This window comes from Trachemys scripta, chromosome 9 (genome assembly GCF_013100865.1).
Source record: "Trachemys scripta elegans isolate TJP31775 chromosome 9, CAS_Tse_1.0, whole genome shotgun sequence".
NCBI lineage: Eukaryota > Metazoa > Chordata > Testudines > Emydidae > Trachemys > Trachemys scripta.
This window is the reverse complement of record NC_048306.1, coordinates 22,133,061-22,156,907: the sequence shown is the minus strand read 5'-3', so window position 1 is coordinate 22,156,907 and position 23,847 is coordinate 22,133,061. Positions and strand designations below refer to the sequence as shown.

Below are 23,847 nucleotides of genomic sequence, written 5' to 3'. Positions count from 1 at the left end.
TGTCTTAGCGATTGGCTAAACAAGAAGTAGGACTGAGTGGACTTGTAGGCTCTGCAATTTTAATCGCACCATTAAACTTCCAATTAATTTTTTTGAGTTAATTGTGTGAGTTAACTGTGATTAATCAACAGCCCTCGTATTTATTACTGTGTAAATGAGATGGTTGGGAGAGTCTTAAGGCAGAATTGTTCATGCCCTCTGAAATGTTTCTAGTCTGCTATTCCAGAAGAACTTTCTTATGATCCTCTTTTAGTATTGGTGAAAGATGCTAAACTGACAGCCTGGTAAAATGAAATCCTTTATACAGGCGCAGTGCAGACTTTGCCCACGCTGTCCCAGCAAAGTGCTTGAACCCTGGACTAGGTTTGAACTGATGACTTAGAGGACTACAATATGATACAAACCCTCATTTAATCTCCTGAGCTATTCAGTCTCCTTATTACAGTATTAGAATTAAAACTTTGTAATCTGGCATATGATCATACATAAGTTCCTGGTGCTCTGTTAATGGCTATTACTGTTCCTATAGCTATAAAATATTACAGGTACTATGGTAACTATCACTTGCAGGAGATGAAAAATTAGTTGGTTTCTATTGCCCTGTGACTGCATATGTAACTTTTCTGTCCTATTCATGGGTTCTCACAGTTTACTCTTGTCAGTTTAAGATTTCTGTTTGTATGCCTGCTTCATCTGGTCTGGCAGAGCAAATAATCATTCATTATTTGCTAGTATGTGATTGACAGTTGAGGGTTACCTGTTCGGCAAACTGGGTACTTTATCAGACTCTGGCAGGACTCCGTCTGTCTCAGGAGAGCTTGCTGTCTTGAGTATCAGCTGAGTGAGTTATTGACAGGATTTGCATTCTTTTAAGAGAAGGAAGGAAATTGGAGGTGTGGTGTGGAGGGGCTGGAGGAATTACCGTTTGTCAGACTCAGCCTGAAGCCCTTGTTGGGCTGACAGTAATACTCAAGAGATCTATCGAGTTTTCCTGCAGGAAGGAGAGCACACTATTGAAATGGGAAGCTACAGGCTGATAAGAACTGTGTTGTGTGAACTCTTTGCAGAAGCTGTAAGTTTTAGTTGCTCTCTGCTGTTTATGGATTAACTCTTCATGCATTGCTGGAAAAGGCCAATGTATTCTTAAAGAAACCCGTTAAGTAGGAAATAAATTGCTTTAAGTCTAAAATTAAAACTTTTAAGGTTATTCATTTTAAAACACTTATTTTAGTGCTTACTTGGTTTTATGGTGGATGTTTGTATTCTGTTTAGCATCATGATACAGGGTACAGGTGCTATGTGTGGACCTGATCCGGTTGGGTCCTGAGCAGAAGCAATTGCCAATGATTAAAATATGAATTTGAATGCATCTCAGGATCATATATGTATATATGAATGAACATTACATGTACAATTTTGGCCCTTAACATATTGCCCTTCATAAATATAGTCCTTGATCCTGAGAGGTGTTGGAACTCATATTTTTGTCATTAGGCACTCTATCATATATCACCTAATATGATTAGAAATATTTTTCACTAACTTTTTTTTTTTTTTTTTTTTTTTTAAATTTAAACCATACCTCTGTGCTCTCAGTATGCCCTGAACAGCAACATTTTGCTAGTGCACAAGAAGCAGACTAGATATCTTTTTCAGGCTGAATAAAGTTCCACAAGTGAACAAACAAAAATGGTGAAAATTAAAATAGATACTTCAAATTGTGCCAGTTTTCATCTGTGATGTTGTTAGTAACAAAGGTAAAGAATCCGTACAACATATATGATATCTTAAGTCATAAGGTGGTAATTTAGACAATACCTTCTGATGGACAATGTTTACAGGTTTTTCATCATCCTGAGTTATTGACAACGTGTATTCAGTCTCTAATAGCATGCATGCAAAGGTTTCCTCTAAAGAGAATGGGGAAGAAGTGCATAACAAACTACTAACAAAACTATTAGTATAGTTGGTTGGTCACGTTAGAAAAGTACAAGTAACTTGCTCTATTTTTTTTTCAGTCCCCTGGGTATGGTATAATAACACATGTATGTTTCTAGGTTTCCCAATCATTCTTTACTGACTTCTTTAAATGTTTGGTATAATGATATGCCAAAGAACCAGAAAAAGTTTGGTTCTACTAGTTTTCATTTAGTGGTAATCTAACTGCAAAATGGTGATTTTTCCCTGTGTGCCTGACCCCAGGGACAATCTTTAGGAGAAAGTGTTGAACATTTCACTTTCTTTTGCATGTGTATTAAATTTTTCTCTTGACTTAATTTTTAAATTTCCTCTCCCCAGTGAAACCTGAAGAACTTTATGCATTTTCTTATAACCCCAAAATGCCAAAAGATAACCGGGAGATTGGATGGAAGTTGATTGATTTAAAAGTAGATTATCAGCGTATGGGAATTCCAAATGACTTCTGGGAAATAACGGATGCTAATAAAGACTATGAGGTAATTTATTGTGCAAAGTAGCCACTCAGTGCAACATCCTTTTATTTGTACTAATGACGTGGAACAGCCCTTCTTCTGCTGCATAACTGATGCCTTGGGAGAAGTGAGCTCAGAGTATCTAAAGCATCATCTTCTTGATATGAAGCCAGAGATAATGATACTGTAAAAGAGCAGAGAGCTGCAGTCTCTGCTTGATTTGCATGATCCCACTGGGAAAATACCAGATATTCATTTTCTAGAGAAGCATCAAACAAACTCACCAGGAAACTAAGATTCCTTTAGCTTCCCTAGGTAGAATGGAACCTCCCCAATCCCCCTCCCCATATCTACATACCCAGGTGGGTATCTGATGTGTGGAAGAGCAGTGGAACCACTCTGCCTTCTCAGGTTGGGAGTAAAGGGAAAAGAACAAAAGCAGTAAAACTGGCTTATTTTCTACTTGGTTTCAATCCTCTCTCAGAAAAAATGGGCCTAAATCCCTGATTCTTCCACTCCTACTGAGCTGCTCTTGCCAGTTGTCTTCTTCTCTCCTCTCTTTAAGCTCAGTTAAACCCAACAAGCTTTATGCCAAGCATCGGTTGTTCAGACACCTGCTTTAAAATGTTCTCTATATTTCTTTGGAAATTGTAGATGAAAAGATATCTTTCCTGACTAAAAGACAAAGCAGTCAAATCTGAGAAAGGTGGCAGTCTATTAAATTGTATTGTGTATATACTTCTGCCACCAGGCAATGGATATCCACCAAGGAACACAGACTTACATTTTCAGAAGTGACCAGTAATTTTTGGTGCCTCAGTTTTTGAACGCCCAACTTGGGGCTGCTGAAAGGTTGCTCCCAGCACTTCCTGAAAATTAAGTCTCTTCAGCCATCTGAAGTTGATTACCCAAAATCATTAGTCACTTTTGAAATTTAGGCTTCAGTGTGTAACTCTCATTTGGGATCTTTTTATTTTTAATTCCTCTAAGGTTTCCCAGTTTAGGTTTAAAAAGAACAAAATCTAAGTAAAGACTAGCTTTGAGATTAGTTTGTGTCTGAAGTGTACACTGAAAAGACTCCAAGCCTTAACATTTTTGGGTGCTGAAAATTATTCGCGTATCGTGGTAACACCAGGCTGTGAGTATACACCCTGTGTGGTTGGAGCTCATTCCAAGATGCACAGGGCATCGGAGGGGGGGAAGTTATTTTATTTAATTTAACAACCTTTCTTCACTTCTAGTCTTTGCTCCTACATGAGCCACGACCCTCAGAAGATGCATTTTATTAGTATAACCTTGCTATTTTATGCATTGCTGTTGTCTTGTTTCTTCAAGGACGAATTGGAATTAATATATCATATGTATACTTAGTTTCATGCATCCATATTAATGCTAGCGTTTCACATGTCTGAAAAACAGCATTAATTATTTCAATCTTTTGAAAGATTAATTTTGGTTGTATATCAAGCTGATCCATGGTTACTGTTTATTAAAGGTAAGTAACAAATCTTTAATGATTATTCAGGCATCTTAATATCAAGCTGGCAAATAATTTAATATTTGGATTTTTTCCCCCCTTTGTACTCTAGGTCTGCAACACGTACCCTCCAGAAATAGTGGTGCCAAAGGCTGCTAATAAAGCAACTGTGCTTGGAAGTTCAAAGTTCAGAAGCAGAGGGCGCATCCCAGTGCTTTCCTATCTTTACAAAGAAAACAATGTTAGTTATGCACATTCTACTCTTCTTGTTATTTTTCTTGCTGCCCACCCAGCTTTAATATAGGGAAGGAATGTGATCAAGTTGTTAGAACAGAAGCCCGGAGTTGTATCTCTGCCACTAACTTGCTAGATGACCTGGTATAATCTGTGAGATATGGGTAATGCTGACCTATTTCATAAGGAGTTGAGGCTTAATTGTTTTTTGAAGCACTTGAGATCCTTCTATGAGCAATGGATATGCAAGTGTAACTATTGTTTTATACTTTTGAAGAAATTTCTAAACAAACACAACTTCAGCTATCAGAAGTTGAGACCCTTTTTGTTACTTTCCCCTTTTCCCCAAATAAAACAATGACTTGGCAAAGGTTGTCCTCTAACCCAGCATAAAAAAAGCATGATCCTTTCAAACCTCCTCTTTGAAATCTCACTTCGACCAATTGTAAGAGATGCCTTTTTGGCTTTGTAAATTATTAAGTTAGTTATAATGGACAATCTTTAACAAATTGCAACTTAACTCAGCTAAATTTTCTGACTTTTGAACAGGAGGAAGTAGCTTGGAACAAATCCCTATTTTTTTTGTATTAGCTCAGAATAAGTGAAGTTTGTTCTAACTGAAGAGTGGAATGCAACTTTTTTAGCTTTGTTGTTTCAGCATTGTTTCAGGCACAGAGATTAGCAAAATACTGTCACAGTTAAATTGTTAGACTCGAGGTGCTTTCCTAAGGAAGCTTGCCTTGACACAACAATTGCATGGAGTTGTGTTGTCAGAAACTACTGAAGTGTACAGTCAAGTTCGGCATTGCTACAAGTGTGGATCAATAACAGCTAACTAAAGTCATGAAGAGAAGAAGTCAGAGCAAGAGAAGGGGAATAGATAAGGGGAAGGGGGACAGCAACAGTTGGGATATGTTGTATGTATTAGACTAAATGGGCCAAATAAACCAGTCACTGTCCAACATTAAACAATGTCTGGGCTTTTATACTGGAGACCTCAGCTTGCTTGGTAGCATGGCAAACACACCATTAAAAATTTTTAACCTTTTCTTAAAGATACAGAAAAGAAGGAAAAACAGTTAAAGCATTTGAAATTTGAAGTATTAAATAAGGCTTTAATTTTAACAGCATCCCTTCTTCCCTTTAGCTGGAGAGAGTTTTTAAAAGGAAAAACCCTGTTTGACAGTCTCTTAAATGGAATCAAAGGTGGTGGTAACTGTCTTTTTGGTGAAAAGAGAAGTTAGTTGAGATGGGCTGGAGATGCTGTTGTTGTTAAAGTCCAGGCTTAGAAAGAAATGTCCCCTTGTTTGACAGTCTCTTAGATGGTATTGAAGATGGTACACCTCTACCCTGATATAACGCTGTCCTCGGGAGCCAAAAAAATCGTACTGCCTTATAGGTGAAACCGCGTTATATCGAACTTGCTTTGATCTACTGGAGTGCGCAGCCCTTCTCCCCCCTCCCCCCCGGAGCGCTGCTTTACCGCATTATATCTGAATTCGTGTTATATCGGGTCGTGTTATATCGGGGTAGAGGTGTAATAACTGTCTTTGCAAGTGTTAGTTGGGATTCAGTTGGAGCTGGTAGAGATGGTAATGTCATCTGAGTCCCTCTCTTTCCGGCCTCTTCTGATCAGGACACCTCTCAGGATCAGGATGGTGAAGGCCTGGAGTCCCAGGAAATGGTGGGAGTGGCATCTATGATATGAAGCTCACTCCAGTAGCCTCCTCTGTTCTTTCCATCTGTTGTTCTTCATTTTTAGTCCTTTGGTACTTTCCCCACAGGATCTTTGTTTTAAGGACTCAAAATGGGAGTGATAGATGGAATAGCCCATCCCCTCTGACGAAATCCCCAGAGTGCAGCCTGGGACAGTGGGACTGCTGTGCCCCTTTATCTCTCCAGCCTGGGCCGTCTCTCACAATGCCTTGCTAGTGACAAGCAGCAAGCCCCTCCAGGCGCTGCTATCACTCAGCAGAACAACCGCATGTGGAGCCCCACACTCCGCTAGATTGCGTGAATGGTCCACGAGCCACTCAGGAATCACACCGAGAAAGGCATTAGCAAAATTTCTCCCAGCACTGTACCTCAGGAATATACCGTCTTGCACTGCTGAAGGTGAGCAGTGCAGATTTATTAATTGGTTCACCACTTCATCAGTGCATGTGAGTCATTGCATTGTAGTTCCCTTGCTAGACAATGGTTGGTGATGTCTGTTCAACAGCACCCACCCGGGTGTTGGTTACTTCCCTTGTCATTGTCTCTGTATAGTTGGTATTTGGGTGCCTCCCAAACCCACAGCATATTTTAGTGAAAACTATACAACACAATTCTTATAATTTCATATGCATTGGTGATACACATATTTAGATAGAACAATGTCTTTCAGCTGATCATAACCTTTCCCCTGCTACCTCACATGGCATGCTTTATATGCAGTATCGCAATTATATACAGATACTTTCCCAAGGTATAATATGTCATGCCCTCATTATTTTGTCCACCAATTAGGCCTAATATCCAACATACAAGCTTTGGCTCATTAACGTCCAGCTCCACATCTTCTGTTTTTAGCAAGCATAATTTCAACACTGTCCTTGGATCATATCAAGTTGGCCTTTTTGTTTAGACTAATTCAGTTGTTCTATCTCCCTTTTGCATCTTTTTCCCATCAACATTTGTTATAGGTTATGATGACATTTTATGAACTTCCACATACTTTTAACAGTTGATTGCAAAATTAAGGTAAATTTGGGGCCCAATTATTACAACAGATAGAAGTCATTAGGCAGAAGAGCAATGCATTTGAGAGGAGGTGGATAATTGTCTCCATAGAAGCACAACTTACTTCAGATTCACAAAGCTCTTGAAAAGATTAGAAGCATGAGCTGAAATTTTTCATTAATTTGTCCACTTGACGGAAGTTTTACAGTGAAACAGACACCAGGCTTAGAAGCATCTCCATCAAATTTTAGTGTGTCCCTCAGAGCAATAAATATTCCTGATTTTGATCTTTTCTCTACAGTAAACTATTGTGTGTTTCAGGCTGCCATATGTCGCTGTAGCCAGCCTCTCTCTGGGTTCAGTGCTCGCTGTCTGGAGGATGAACAGATGCTGCAGGCAATTAGACAAGCCAACCCGGGGAGTCCCTTCATGTATGTTGTAGACACAAGGCCAAAGGTATCACTTAATGGGATTTGTGGATGTTCCTAAAGTTCACATCTGTTATGTCAACACTGCTTCCAATGGATCATGGTTTTCAGATCTCTAACCTAGTATAGTATGAGGAAGCTCTGCTAAAATAATGGTGGGGGATGTCAGAGGCGACTCCTTCCTTCCCCATGAAACTGGTGTCCAGCTCACCACTCCTTAATGATAAACTCAGCGTCCAGCTGCTGTACTTGGACCTAATGTCTCACCTCCTCCTGTTCGTTTGTGTGTGATCAAACTGTGGTGACCATAGGGGCACTCGTTCCTAGAGTATTCCAGATTATCTGAAGTTACAGTTAAGAGTAGCCCAAGTCTAATGACCTTTAGTGGTTGACTGAGGCAGTGGAATGGATTCCAGTACAGAGGTTAGGCCCTGAGTTTATCATTGAGATGGAGAGGGGAGTTTAAAGTACTGGTTGCACAAGTCTGAAGTGCCAGTATTGGTATGGTTGGGAGGCACAGTGGCATTCAAGGGTTATCTGGTTTCATAAAGTCTGAAAAAGTGCAGTTCCTGCAATTTTCTGACATAGAAGTAATTTTAATTAATATTGCATTGGTGAGAATAACAGTTGCTAGTGCACTGTGAACCCTGCCATTACAGTATATGGAGTTAGTTTTACCTCAGTAATGGCAATTCAGGGCTAAAACTTCAATGCTGGGATGTTTGCTCAGTAATAGTTCTGACCTAGGCGACTGGGAAACGTTTGCATGAAGTTGCACTGAAACATCTAATGATTACATCTTGAGACATAAATAGCTTGAAAACAAGGTGAGATGTCTGCGTCTGTGGACCTATTCATGAGGAGTTCTAGGCATAAGGAAATTGGAATGTGGGGATTTGCATATTCTACAACTACAAAAAAAAAAAAGCAGCTAATATACTGCTGGCCATTTTGAATCTGAAATAGTGAGCTCATCTACTATTAGGGGTATTGGCATTACCTGTATTAGACTGGAAATGGGACAAAAGGGGTGCAAATCAGGTGTCGCCTTGAGGTAAACATAGAGGATATTTCATCAAGTCTTTGGCTGCTGAGTATGGTGTTTCCTAGAGCTAATTCTGTTGTGCTATTTGTTCCATAATCATTTGTTTGTAGTAACGTTGATCATAATCCATTAATCTGGCATTTGTGTGGCTCTTGTGTACTTTGACAGGTGTTCCATTGACATTTATGATTAAATGGGGGAGGGGGAGGGATAGCTCAGTGGTTTGAGCATTGGCCTGCTAAACCCAGGGTTGTGAGTTCAATCCTTGAGGGGGCCACTTGGGGATCTGGGGCAAAATCAGTACTTGGTCCTGCTAAGGAAGGCAGGGGGCTGGACTCGATGACCTTTCAAGGTCCCTTCCAGTTCTAGGAGATGGGATATCTCCATTATAATAATTAATTAATGGCTATTTAGTGATAATCGACTCGATGGCAAGGGAGGAGATTATAATTAGCCCCATTTCTCCATCCCACCAGTGTCTAACCTGTTTAAGTAGAATGAAATAACCTAGATTTATTTTCACTCTGTGCTACTAGGCTTGTGTATTTGAATCTCTCTACCTCATTCCTTTCCATGGAGGCAAACTACTCCACTTCCAAAATCCATGGATTTGGGATTGAGAGTTAAAACTGAGGTCCTGTCTACTTGTGGCCATTCTAGATCTTATGGTAACTTTTGTATGGGCCTGGCTCAATTCCATTCTGGGTAATCAACATCCCTTTTCCTTAACTTCTTCCTGCAACTTCAATTGAATACTGTATTCTTGCTGTTGTAAACTTACACATGGTTGCTGTTTGCTGATAAACAGCTGCCATGTTCCATCTCTGATTTGGCTGCATTTTAGTGAGAGATTAAACAAACTGTATGTTTGTAAAATGCTTTGGAATCCTTTTATTTATGCAGCACCATGCACATTTATGGTGCTTTATAAAAAATATTCTGCTAGATGAAAGAGATGTGTTCATATGTAACTATTGCTTTTATCTGTTGCTTTTTTCTAGCATCTCAATTAAAAAGAAAATGAATCTCAGTTGTGATAATAAACTTCTGTAGTTAAACAAGCTTTTGATGCTACCTTGTGTAAGGCAGCTTAAAATTGGCATCCAAGTTCTTCTTTGGCCTTTGCCTAGTGTTAGTTGACTGTACACACATAATTTTAGTAAAACTATTGGAAACAATTCATGGGCAAAAATAACCAAAACTAACAGCGTTCCCCACCACGCACACTCTTGTGAACTTGCTTTGCTTGATATCTGCTGTTCTGGAAGATCAAAAGCATTTGTGATCCAGGTTTGCTTATGCATTTTTTTCACTTGATTTCTACAGTTAAATGCCATGGCAAACCGAGCTGCTGGTAAGGGTTATGAGAATGAAGATAACTATGACAACATTCGCTTTAAATTCATCGGCATAGAGAACATCCACGTGATGCGGAGCAGCTTGCAGAAACTCTTGGAAGGTATGACACGTGCCTTTGACTGGCCCGTGTGGTGTTGGTTGCCACCTATTAACATAACTCGCACTCCACAATAGACAAATCCTGTGTGCACTTTGGGGCATGGGATGGAAAACAGATTAGGAGAGTAAATACCTGGCTTTGTGCTCGGTTTATAGAAAAGGCTGAAAGTGTTACAGTATTTTATCTGATGTTAAAATGTTCTTTAAAAACTTGTTGGCGAAAGAGACAAGTTTTCGAAGAAGGAGGTCTAGGTAGGCTCAAAAGCTTGTCTCTCACCAACAGAAGTTAGTCTAATAAAAGATATTACCTCACCCACCTTGTCTCTCTAATATGCTGGGACTGACATGTCTGCAACAATACTGCATACTTTAAAAAAGGATCTGATAAGAGGCATTGTGTTCAGTTTTACCATGCATCTAAAATAGAAACTAATATTTAGCAAATTTTATGTAATCAAAAGTAAACAATCTCTTAACCACACACAAAAATAAAAACAATAAAAGGCTATGATCTTCTTACTTGTTTAACCATTCAGATGATTATAGTTAATTTATGAAATACTGAAATGCAATTGAAATAAGTTATTTTTATTTGGGTTATTTTGGTATGAGTAATCTGTGTGATGTGAGAGAGACGGTTTCAGAACTCTCCTGCAGGAGAGTTAACAACTTGCACTACGTAATTTTTATTTCTCATTTGTTTTTATCTTCTTCAGTCAAATTTTGTGCGCATTCTTAGGGCATTGCACTGCTATGTGGGATTTGGGATGAATTTGAGGGGACACTCTTCTGGACCAGTGGAGATTAGGGGCCTGAGTCTCCTCTTGTTTACACTGGTGTAAACTGAGAGCCATGCCACTGAAGCTGATGGAGCTGTTCTGGTGTAAAACTGAAAAGGGACTCAGACCCTAAGTGATGAAAGAGAAGAGTGAGAGTATTGATACAGTACTTCCTGCTGGTTTATTAACTACAGTATTAACATCCTTCTGCTGGCAGAGGCTGGGGAACGTTGTGAAGCTGATACTATAAGTCCTTCTCTCTTGTCCCATTGCCTAGTATCAGGAGGCATATAGTACAAACATGGTCATTCAAAATATATAGGAGGCTAATATTTGAGTTGGCAATGTAATGTTATGGACTGATCGAATAACTGATGCCCGGGTCAGGTGGTCTGGTAGGATCCAGGGTTTGATAGTGGCCTTGGGGAAAAATTAGGCTAGATAGGACAGAGTATTTTTGCATATGCCAAACCCTGCTCTCGTCTAGAGAACCCCATGCTGGATGACTTATTTTGGAGTGGGTGAAAAGGCAGAATAACTGCTAGTTTATTCCTATTTTATCCCCTTGGCTAGAAGGCCTTGACAATGATAGTGTCTCTCGCAGGTGCTCAGGAACTATTGAACTATAACATTATAAGCATTTTCTACTATGCTTTTCAACATATTATCTGAGCCCTCTTCAAGGTTAGATAAGTCATTTACCTCTAGAAATTAGAACTCCACGTCTTTCTCTAGTCAGTTTCTTATAGTGATTATATGCTGGTGGTGTCTGAATATGTGTGATGATGTCCTATAATGAAGGGATGGGTAAACACATAACACCTTAATCACTTGCCTTGGTTGGAGAGAGCGCTTTTGAAATGAGATTTTGATTATAGCGGTGAAAGGAGGAGGAAAAATACTCCAGGTTTAAATGCTAGAGCCCTCTGCAAGCTAAAGAATTTTAATTGTATGTGTATACAATCTCTTTAAATAGAGAAAATTGATTCCTGTATTTCAATATTCAGAGAACATTAGCTTTCATGATCAACAAGCTTTGTCACTGTTATTCAGGAGAGGAGGGGAGGAGGATTAGCATTGATGGACAGGAGGGGTTGAGAAAATCATGGTTACTGTGCATTTCATTTGAGAAATCTCAGCTAATTCTTTTGTTTGTGTTTTCAGTGTGTGAAACAAAATCTCCCTCAATGAGTGACTTCCTTACTGGCCTGGAGAACTCAGGCTGGTTACGGCACATTAAAGCTGTAATGGATGCTGGAGTCTTTCTTGCTAAGGTATAACTTTCCCCAATAGAAACCCAAGAGAAGTGGGGGAAGCCCCATTGTTTGGACACTTAACACTAGATTGGACTTAACACTAGAAAATGAGCCTGCAATGATAAAAAGACAGAACTGGGAGACCTAATTGTCTCTTTGTGTGTGTCCTGTGACTGTAATATAGTGATTTCCTGCATGGATTGAAACTGTGACCTATCCAGTATATTCTAACGAGCAACACTGCCTACTGTTCATTTGTCCTCATTAATTTTATTTTCCTTCAATCTGAATAATTTAAAAAGATGCCTACGTGTCCTGATGTGTAGTTAATATTGAAAATAACTCATAACTTTTCTTAACACTTTCACTAGTTATCAAAAATTGTGGTGCTTTAAGTGAGGGATTTTCTGAATGCGTTTGTCATCTTCTGTCACTATATGCTACAGGGATGGCATAATTTTGAACTTTTAACACAGGCCTCTTTTTTCCATGGGCTATTGTAAGGTGCATGGCTTGTCTGCAGATCAAGTAGAAGGAGCAAATTTGCTGCAGCAAACAGTTCTTCATTAACCTCAAAGGGAATGCAGGAAATGATTGGTAGAAATCAATTGCCTTGCATAAATATTCTCTCGTCTCTGGGTTGCTCCATTGTGAATTCCTTTCTCTTGATTTTTTTTTAAAGAGAAATGATTTTGTATTCATCTTCTGCTACCAGTACAAAGGAAGACACACAAATATGGGAGGAATTTTGCGTGATGATCTTCCTCTGTTTCCTAATTTTCCTTGAAAAATTCCCAGTCCCAGGATAGCGACAGGGTGAACTTTCCTCATTTACATCCTTCCTTAAGATTTCTTCGCCCATAGTGCCCACAAGAAGTGTCAGCAACAAATACAAATATAGATGATATGGATATGAATATACAAATGCTGAGTAACTGCATGTTCATATTGCTGAAATCTCTGTCCTTCCTCATCCCAACTCTTCCTTGCTGTTTGTTCTCCCTCCTCCCCCCGGACTGTGTAACATTTAAAGTTAAATTGAAAACTCTTAGAGGTGAGGGCCATGTTTCTGTATTTGTTCTGTAATGTACCTATTGATAACTCTATTAAAGATAAATCAGACTTTGTGAGATGAAGGGGATTATGTTTAGCTACCACAACTACCAACTGTTAAATTGTGTTCTGATTTATTCTCCTCTTGGCAGGCAGTGAAAGAAGAAAAAGCCAGTGTCTTAGTCCACTGCTCAGATGGGTGGGATCGTACAGCTCAAGTCTGTTCACTGGCTAGCCTCCTCTTAGATCCGTTTTATAGAACATTTAAAGGACTCATGGTAAGAACAGAAATGCTTTGGGTTTTAAAAATGAAATATGCATTGTAACTTTGAAGTGGTTTGGAATGTAAACAAGCCCCGATTAAGCACTTTAGATCACTTTGCGCAGCAGACTTTTTTAGAGTGTCAGTAACCTACAGAAGCAAAGTTATTTATATATTAAGTTATAATTGCTCTGAGTAGCATGGGTACAAAAAGCTAGTACATGATTTATGACTCAAATCTCTATATCCCTGCACATCCATAAGAGAACCGCTAATGAGGCATCTCAGCAAGATGTGCATGAGTATAGGACGGGGTGGGCAAACTTTTTGACCTGAGGGCCACATTGGGTTTCATAAATTGTATGGAGGACTGGTTAGGGGAGGGGGTTGTGGCCCGGCCCCCACCTCCTATCTGCTCCCCCCATCCAACCCCCCTGTTCCCTGACGGCCCCCGGGACTCCTGCCCCATTCACACTCCCCTACTCCCTGTCCCCTGACCGCCCCCGGACCCCCACCGCCCCATCCAACCCCTCCTCTCATTCCTGATGGCCCCCCCAGGACTCCTGTTCCATCCAACCACCCTTCTCCCTGTTCCCTGACTGCCCCTGGAACCCCTGCCCCTGACTGCCCCCCGCTCCTCCATCCAACACCCCCCCTCCTTCCTGACTGCCTGTGACGAAGTAGGACTGTTCTTAATGTTTCCTCTGAATACTGTGTGGGTGCCTCAGTTTCCCCTATGCATTTCTTAAGTCTCCAGTTTGCATATATGGCCGACAATCTGTCTCCTAGCAACAAATGTCCAGGGCCCTTCCCCCTTGCAAGGGATTAGCTAAAGGTGAACAAAGAGATCAGGTGATCTCCTGGCCTGGGAAAGAGACAAAAGCCACAAAGGAGGGGCTGGAGGGGGTTTCAGTTTGGAGCTGGCTGGGGACGGGAAGTGAGGGCAGACGGGGTGGTCTGGCTCACTGGGCTCCAGAATGGACCCGGCTGAGGGATCCCGTTCTCTGTACCTACAAGCTCTGTTTTAGACCGTGTTCCTGTCATCTAATAAATCTGTTTTACTGACTGGCTGAGAGTCAATTCTGAGTGCGAAGTTGGGGGTGCATGCAGGACCCTCTGGCTTCCCCAGGACCCTTCCTGGGCGGACTCGCTGTGGGAAGCGCATGGAGGGGAATATGCTGAATGCTCCAAGGTCAGACCCAGGAGGTGAAGCCATGTGAGCTTCTTGCCCTGAAGACAGTCTGCTCCATGGGAGAGGAGGCTCCCCAAAGTCCTGACTGGCTTTGTGGGGAGCAGTTCCAGTGCATCGCCTGGGGACTCTGTGACACAGCCCCCCAGGACTCCTGCCCCCATTTAACCCTCTATTCCCCTGACCAGTACCCCGAACTTCCCTGCCCTCTAGCCAACCTCCCCTGCTCTGTGCCCCTTTATTGCGTTGCCTGGAGCACGGTGGCTGGCAGCACTACACCCGTGCCACCCGGCTGGAGCCGGGCCATGCTGCTGCCACCACCACCACACAGCAGAGACCGGGTCAGGCTGGGCTCTGCAGCTGCGCTGCCCCAGGAGCTCACAGCCCCGCTGCCCAGAGCATTGCGCCGGCAGCGCAGCTAGTGAGCTGAGGCTGTGGGGGAGGGGCAACAGCGGGGGAGGGGCTGGAGCTAGCCTCCTGGGCCAGGAGTTCGGGGGCTGGGCAGGACGGTCCCGTGGGCCGGATGTGGCCCGCAGGCCGTAGTTTGCCGACCTCTGGTATAGGATGTGAAGGCTTACAAAGAGGCTGGGAGGGAAGCTTGTGGTTTAAGACCCATTATAGTAAACTATCTGTTTGGGTGAAATTCACCCTGTGCAGAGGGTCAGCATGAAGCCCATGCATCACTGTCTTAAAGCCCTCTGCACGGTCGTGAATTTCATCCGTTTGCTTTTAACAAATTAGTTGCCTTGTTTTTGTGCTAAATTGTCAATGTAAAATGTAACTTTACTTGGTGCGCTGCATCTCTGCCCGCCTGCGTTTGTTACAAACCCATTAGAAATGGGCTGCTGCTCATTAGCCCCTTGAAAAGAAACTGAAAGCAATGCAAAACACTGCAACTTTTGTTTGTCTTCTCCTGGACAGATGCAACTGTGCTGCACTGAGAAGACTGTTACCTCAGGTCAATTGCTAACTTTTTTTGCTGCTAAATTCTGCTGCAACATTCTTTTATCTGTACAATGTGGTCTTGATCCAGGTCTAGGGCTCCTGTGTGCTATGCTACTACAAATAATAAATAACTGTCAAGTTTCTATTGGAACATGAGACCTTAGCATGATCAGCCTGGTACACAGTACAATATTGCAGTGACAGTGGGTCCTGATCAGAATCAGGTGCTAATATAAAAGACTTTTTTTCATTTTTGTAACATCCGAAGTGTACCTTACGAATCATAAAACTAGTCATTCCTAGGTGAATATAATAAATACCTGAAAAAGATCCCAAAACCATTAAAACAAACAAAATAATGTATTTGCCAAAGAAACACCACATGTAAGTTTATGGGTATCTTCTGCTCTTTAAATCCCTGGATGATGACTTCTGGCTGACTATGTAATACAGTCTAAAAAGATATGCCTTTAAGGCACCAATTCATTTATTCAGTGCATTGCTGTACCTGTCCTTGCTAAGCTGCTCCCATACATTTTCTTTGATAAGGGTTTTATGCAGGTTCATACTTAGGTAAAATAGAAACGTCTCAATTAAGTAAACAAAAAAATCCAGTAAAAAGCAACAGAGGGTCCTGTGGCACCTTTAAGACTAACAGAAGTAAACTAGCTACATTTAAGGCCAGAAATTAAGGCCTTTACCATTTGATAGAATACTCCTTACATTCCCATGTATATGTTCTTAAAAATAAAATTTTCTTAATTTTGGTTTGCTGCACTGAGTATCAAGGTATTTTTGGGTCTCTTCAGAATGAAGTAGCTGTGTAGTGGAATAAACAGTGATGGTTTTAGCATATACCTCAAGAAAAAATGTACAGCTGTCTGGTCTGTGGGGTTATGTTTTGAAAGGGTTTACTTGTCTCCTGGGGGTAGTAATGTATTTGTTGAAATTAATTCTTGTTGCTAAAGCAAAATCACCAACAAAGTGACAGCACAAAGATTCTCACAGGACTATTAAGATTCAGAATAACATCCCATCCCAGCAATAATACTACTGGTGATGGAGCATAGTTCCAATTCCATAAATCATCCTATAATTTTCATCAACCTTTTATTAATAAATATGCAGGGTATGACAGATACTATTAACTAAGCCTAGCTACAAGAATTCTGTGGTATTAAGGCATCATTTCACTTCACTTTTTTCCAAGCAACTTAATAGTTTTTCATTTGCTTTCTCTCTCTTTGAAACTGAAGGTTCTAATAGAAAAGGAATGGATTGCGATGGGCCACAAGTTCTCACACAGGTAAAAGCAGATTATACTCAGGGTGTAACAAGAGAGAAGGCTTGATGGTAAAATGCAACCTGTATGTGTTTAGCATAAGGGGCATTTGCTCTTTTTCCATTGGAATCCTTAGGGGGATTCATCAACTCTTGGGTTTTGTGCATGTTTTCCTATATTCTTCCATTGATTTACAAAATGGTGAACAAATTATTTAACCTTTATGCTTCCATTTCTCCATCCATACAATGGGTTGATATTACACTGATACTGTGTGTGAAACAGTCACGTTTTGGAGGGACTTTTTGCCTCTGATGCCCTTCTGTGTTGACCAGGGTTGGGGGCAAATCCCAACAAACATTTACAGATTATTTGCAACTTTAACTTCAGCCCACAATTCTAGTACTAACCGATTTAAGACTTGCATTCCATGGGCTTATAAAAATGTTACTCTCTCTAATTGATAGTCCATTTGCACTGCATGGTAATTTAATTAACAAATGGAAAATACAGAGATTTACTTGGTCCAGACTAACACTAGGAAGAAATAGTCGTCTTCTTCTATAACATTAAATGGTGAAGAACTGAGGTTCTGTACTGAACTGAACTTTGTTTAATGATTGTCTCAATATGAAAATACTCTTATTTAATACTGTAGTCAATAAATATTTTTTCTTAGAGTGAGAGACACTGGAAGAAAAGCCCATTTAGAGATCCACATAATGTTTTCTTAGAAGGACTTATCCAAAGATGAATTGCAGCACAAACAAACACATCCCACAGTTATTCCCTCTGTGGAAAGGACTGTTTTCACCTTTTGTTTTTCTAAGACCGGAAACTAAATGTGCCTTTCACCAGTATTATAAAGGAAGGACAGCATGAAATGTAAATTACTTTTTGCACACTTTGTCAAGTTCTTAGGAAAGAGTGAAATTTCATCATTTCCTAGGAACAAAGGATGAGAGAGTTATTCTGCCTCTAGTAGTGGCTGGTGCATGATGTTTCATGGGAAGGTGAATTTCCCCTTTGTAATTTGACTAGCTGCATGATACTGTAGATGGAATGAAGGAGTTCAGGCTGTGATTTTATCCTCTGTATGTGTTCAGCTTGCTCTCTGTAGCAAGAGAGACCATGTTGCCATTAGCTTGGAAAAAATAGTATTGAACAATTTGTTTGCCCCAAGCAAGCTTGCGAAAGTCACTACTTGTTTCTGTATATTTGAAGGCAGTGTCCCNATTTACTTGGTCCAGACTAAACTAGGAAGAAATAGTAGTCTTATTCTATAACATTCAATGGTGAAGAACTGAGGTTCTGTACTGAACTGAACTTTGTTTAATGATTGTCTCAATATGAAAATACTCTTATTTAATACTGTAGTCAATAAATATTTTTTCTTAGAGTGAGAGACACTGGAAGAAAAGCCCATTTAGAGATCCACATAATGTTTTCTTAGAAGGACTTATCCAAAGATGAATTGCAGCACAAACAAACACATCCCACAGTTATTCCCTCTGTGGAAAGGACTGTTTTCACCTTTTGTTTTTCTAAGACCGGAAACTAAATGTGCCTTTCACCAGTATTATAAAGGAAGGACAGCATGAAATGTAAATTACTTTTTGCACACTTTGTCAAGCTCTTAGGAAAGAGTGAAATTTCATCATTGCCTAGGAACAAAGGATGAGAGAGTTATTCTGCCTCTAGTAGTGGCTGGTGCATGATGTTTCATGGGAAGGTGAATTTCCCCTTTGTAATTTGGCTAGCTGCATGATACTGTAGATGGAATGAAGGAGTTCAGGCTGTGATTTTATCCTCTGTATGTGTTCAGCTTGCTCTCTGTAGCAAGAGAGACCACGTTGTCATTAGCTTGGAAAAAATAGTATTGAACAATTTTGTTTGCCCCAAGCAAACTTGCAAAAGTCACTACTTGTTTCTGTATATTTGAAGGCAGTGTCCTTTTCCAAACCACTGGCTTTCCTGGCAGTGTGGAATGTTTAGTGCGATAGTAGGAGAATTACCTGCTTTGCTAAACTGTTGTGATCCCTCCTTTTGTTCTGGTCCTTTTGTTTCTGGATATATTAAAAGGAAAAATAAATCCTTCCTTAGCTAGCAAACATTTTGCAAAATGATATGAGGTGTTCTGAGCATCATCTAAGCTATAATGTTCTTTGGATGATAGTCCATATGGATTCCAGTCTTTGTGTGCAAATTAGATTATTTTGGCCAGCAATGTCTGTTGAAGCCCCTGCCTGTGCCCTAGGTTCTACGCACCCTCCATCCAAGGGCATAAAGTGCGGAACAGGCCCAACCACCCCTCAGTTCTTTCTTACCACCCATGGCAGCAAGATGGAACCTATGCAGTATCTGCCCTTTCCCTGTGCACTGTGGTAGTTAAGTTTTTTACATGGCTAGTCACCCATTGGCAAAATATATATTTTAATTAAATAAGTTTGTTAGTACAGAGTATGGAAGGATGGGGGTGGTACTAGCTTCATGGCAGAAACTAAATCACCAGTATTTAAGATTGGTCCTTTGTGTGACTCTTTGATGCCTATTAATGATGGGTTCTCCCAGTGCCTGTTCTGCATTGGAGATGGACACATCAGAGAACAGTGTTCTATTTGACACACTTTCTCCAAATGCACTCAGAGAAAGGGAAGCCTGTCTGAAGCTGTTCTTCCGTGAGATTGATACAAGATTCTCAGACACTGAGAGGAGGGCTGTAGCTAGGCCTCAGCCATCTGGTCAGTCTCTCTCTGTTAGTGTCCTAGTGACCGGAGATTGCACCTTGAACTCCTGGGCACCTGTACCTAGAGGCCCCATTTGTCTACCACGACCACTCCAGAGATGAGCCAAGGCACAGATCACCATCCTTGGCACCTAGCAAACTGAGACATGAGTCATCAGATTCACAATACAGACTCATTTGTCAAGACCCTTCCAGTGTACTGGTATCAACCTCCAAGATAGGACATGTGATTCCCACTAAATTGGTGGACTGTGCTGTCCTCAGTACCAAATGCCTCAGTTATGTGCCCCAGAACCTTCCAACCTCAGTACTGATTACCTCAATAGTAATACTTCAGCGTCTGCTATCTCGGAACCTAAACCATACATGATATAGAGCAGTGGTTCTCAAACTTTTGTATTGGTGACCCCTTTCACACAACAAGCCTCTGAGTGTGACCCCCCCCTTATAAATTAAAAACACTTTTAAATATATTTAACACCATTATAAATGCTGGAGGCAAAGCGGGGTTTGGGGTGGAGCCTGACAGCTCTCAACCTTCCCCGTAAAAACCTTGTGAGCCTCTGAGGGGTCACGACCCCCAGTTTGAGCACCCCTGATATAGAGTGACTTACTGGAGGCCCAGCACTGGGGTCACCTATCCTTGAGAGAGAGTAAATATTCAGGTCACATGATAGTCAGAGAGTTTCTCTTATTGTTGAATGTTATAGGATGCAACCTTGTAGCTTTCTTTCTAACTCTCCAGGTGTGGCCATCTGGATGGTGACCTAAAGGAAGTGTCCCCTGTCTTCACTCAGTTCACTGAATGTGTCTGGCAGCTCATGCAGCAGTTTCCCTGTGCATTTGAATTCAATGAGCGGTTCCTTCTCGAAATCCATGACCACGTCTACTCCTGCCAGTTTGGCAACTTCCTTGGGACTTGCCATAGGGAACGGGAGGCTCTGAAGTGAGTTGGCAGTTCATGGGGCAAAGGTCTGGAAGTCTCTTCAAACTCTTTTAAAATGTAATTGGAAAGGTAATCAAGGTTAGGGATAAATTCTCTTAATTCTTGCACATGCTCTGCAATGGGAAAGACTTAATCTCATGTATAGAGAAGAATGTATCCCAAAAACTCCATGTTTTAAATAGCAACTCTACAGTAACTTGCAGGTGTCAATTTATTCCCCTTCACTTTACTCCATCCATTATCTAATTTAAATTAATCAGCTACCCAGGGCTTGGACTGGAGTGTGTGTCTGTGGTTGTAAGGCACACTAATTGCACCATAGAAAGGATAAATATCTTCTATGCAGCCCTACTCAAATCCTGAACAGTGCAGCTAGAATTATACTAACACTGTTCGTGATTAGATTTTTTTTTTTGTAATTGACAGGATTTTTGAGAAGACCCATTCCCTGTGGCCTTTCCTATTACAGAAGAAGCAGGAGTTCAGGAATCCTCTGTATAAGGGATTCACCGCTTACAAGGAGCTTAAGCCAAACACTCTACCTTTCAGTTTCCAGTAAGTCACTTATTGGAGGAGGGACACTTTTTTTCACAGGAATGGAAGTGATCACTAAAATGCCTTGCCGTGTGTCCTGGGGTGAATCACTTGACTTCTGTGTGCCTCTATTTCCTCATCTGTAAAATGAGAACAATCATGCTTTCCACCTAGTAAAGCAGTTTGAAATTGACAGGTAACCACTAAATAAGTGCAAGTACTATTCTTTTAAATATTTGATCTGCAACTAGCTGCCTCCCTGTTACAGGAAAAAATAAGAATAATTTAAAATATATGCAGAGTAGTTTTCCAAATTCCTTGTCACTTCAATTCTTAGAGCTTTCCTTAGAGAGAGTGGACACATTATTGTTAAAGATAGTGCCTCCTTATATATTTTTTTTTTTAAACAGGGATATTCTTGTGTTAAAGTGCTGCTGATACACAGAAGTATGCTGTTGCTGCTGAAATTATTATAAAATTGAATGGATTTATTATTTATGCTGTTTGTTTTTCATCTTTATTTGCCTTGGAACACTACTGTACAACTGAATTGGTCAATTTCACCTCCTGTTTCTCAGTCACTAGTGCACAATGCTGTTTCAGTCTATAGATCTCAAAGTGCTAAGTGTTACTGCAGAGTTAAGGTACTTGGGAAATGAGGGTGTAGATGGGAAAAGTTAAAGGCACATACGTTAATTGAATGGTCAAAGCTCACAAATCCATTGCAGAGCAAACTTGGGTCTCCTCCTTATCTGGTACCCTATCCTCTGGACCATGTTGGGCATGGCAAAGAATATATAGATCCTCAGAACTTTTCATTTAACCCTTCTAAAGCTTCATGAAAACTTGTCTATTCATATTAGGTTTTATAAAACCTAGGATTTTAGGTTAAGTAAACGTGGAGCCTGAACTAGTGGAAAATCTCTTCTTTAAACAGGAACAACAATTGCTCCCTGTCACAACCAACAAAGTACAGCAGATCTTTTAATTCCCTTTCCTTCTGTCCTTGAGGTTCTGGTGTGGAATGTATAACCGCTTTGACAAAGGGATGCATCCAAAGCAGTGTGTGTTGGACCATCTCCTCAACTGCATGAGCCAGAAGATGAAGTTGGAGGACAGTGCAACTGACCTGGAAAACGTGAGTCCTGCACATGGATAATGTACAAAACTGTATGATGATCTGAGCAAATATGCCTGTGACTAGGATAGTGGAGCCATATATCTGTAGGTGACTGGTGCAAATCCAGCGCAGGTTGGAATCCCAACATTTGTTTGACTATATCTAGGTAATCTGTTTATTTGGCATTTACAACCCAATTACAATTGACTCCCTCATATCAGAGGGACCAAAGAGTAAATAGGTCACATTCTCTCCCCGGTAGAGTTGCCCGAACAGGGTTGAGGTACATGGGAGAAGCTAGCACTGTTGCTGCGTGTGCTGTGCCACCCCGGAGAACAAAGCACTTAAATCTCTAGTATAGTTAATCCATCTCCTTTCACCAGTAACAAAAGAAAATTTTGCTAAATATAGAAGTGTTTGCTTTAATTTGACCTGTTTTACACAGAAAAATGAGGATGCAAATTCATAAGGCAGCAAAAATAGTGTAGATCCACTTTTTAAGATCTGTAGCTTTGTACATGAGTATCTCTGTTCTATTCAGCCTGCAGAAAAGAGCAGCGTGGCTTTTAATTGCTACCAAAATTCTCTGCTTATGATTTCCTTTCTATGCACATGACTAGACATCTAAAAATGGACTAGTGAGGAGGTATTTGAGTCTTTTGCTAGATTAGTATGAACACTGAAAATTGTAGATTTGCTACCTCAAACACACTGTTTTAAGAAAAGCCATTTTCCTGATACTCTTATAAATGCTATGTTGCATACAGATTATGCATAAAATATTATAGTGCTTATTGCAAAAGAGGCATTGACCTGGGAGATGCAGTGCTCAGGAACTGGTGGATGAGAGAGCGTTTTCAAGACTATTAACATTTGTTCAACATAAGGCCCTGGTGTCTCATCTTTTGTTAATCTTTTTCGCTACTTCCTTTCTGCTGGTATAGAAGCTGCCCTTCCTAGATGGTCCCCTGCCAGATGAAGTTTGCTCCTTATCTAAAATTGTAAATGCCTCAGTTGAGTCTTCGAAAACCCCAATGCTGAACACTCCCCAGGATTACGAAAGTGAACCACCTGCTCTGTTGACCAATGGTGCCATAGTGGAGGAAGTCGACATCATGCCTAGTCGGGACCAAAAGAACAAAGAGAACTTTGTTAATCATCATGACCTTCCTGACCTTCACAGCACCATGGAAGTTATAGAATCAGATGTTAAAAAAGAAAAGCTGCAGTACCAGTGATTATCTCTTATTGTGTACTCTGTGTGAGCCATTCAAATGTGGTGGTAAGGTATGCAAAATCTGTGCCCTGTGAAGGCATAGCTGCCCTGACCGTGTACAACCAAGTGTTAGTGTGTGTGTGTGGAGGGGCTGTTCTTTGTGAGGTGTGTGAACAATCTAGAGAAGGGATTTTACCTTTAGTTTGGGTTGCATCACCACAGATGAATGTGCATGCAGAGCTGCCTAGAAGGCTACCTTGACTGAGAGTATAAACCTCATTTTCCAGTGAAATTGTGGTCTCGCCTACCAGGTTTTAAAGATGACTTCTATTACTGGGTTTTCAGAGTATAAAGATGCTTTTGGTCACTTTGATATGGAGGGTTAAAAGCCACACAGTATTTATAACGGGTAAGAGAGATGTGTTTTGGCAATGAAAGGATGTAAATGCCATTTTAGTTCACCTTAAAACATGGATATGCTGAAAAGGCTTTTCTTAGCTGTTTAATGATGCTCTGCATGGAATCCTACACTGTAGCAGAGGCTGATTAATTATTTTCATTTCCTATGCACATTTGTAAGGAACTGTGCCTTTTTTTTATTGAGACCATCTTAATATCCAACCATGGCAGTGTAATTTTTATTATTGTAATATGCAGCTGTAGTATGTGATTCTTTTGTGGTCACTGTTTTTAAAACTCTGTTTTGTATATGTCACTGCTGCCA

At 40.6% G+C, this 23,847-nt stretch overlaps 1 protein-coding gene across 2 annotated transcripts; it reads left to right on the top strand.

The window, feature by feature from the left end:
- Window positions 1-2,298: 2,298 nt before the first annotated feature.
- MTMR8 (myotubularin related protein 8) lies at window positions 2,299-23,345 on the top strand (the record flags this gene model as incomplete). 2 transcript variants are annotated; one of them, XM_034781022.1, is given in 11 exon segments in its annotated part: window positions 2,299-2,456; window positions 4,022-4,150; window positions 7,186-7,320; window positions 9,664-9,796; window positions 11,739-11,848; window positions 13,036-13,161; window positions 16,536-16,585; window positions 20,053-20,253; window positions 20,680-20,808; window positions 21,799-21,925; window positions 22,852-23,345. In XM_034781022.1, coding segments are annotated over 11 exon segments (1,592 nt in total), but the record flags the coding sequence as incomplete, so codon positions are not given.
- Between the last annotated feature and the right edge of the window lie 502 nt (window positions 23,346-23,847).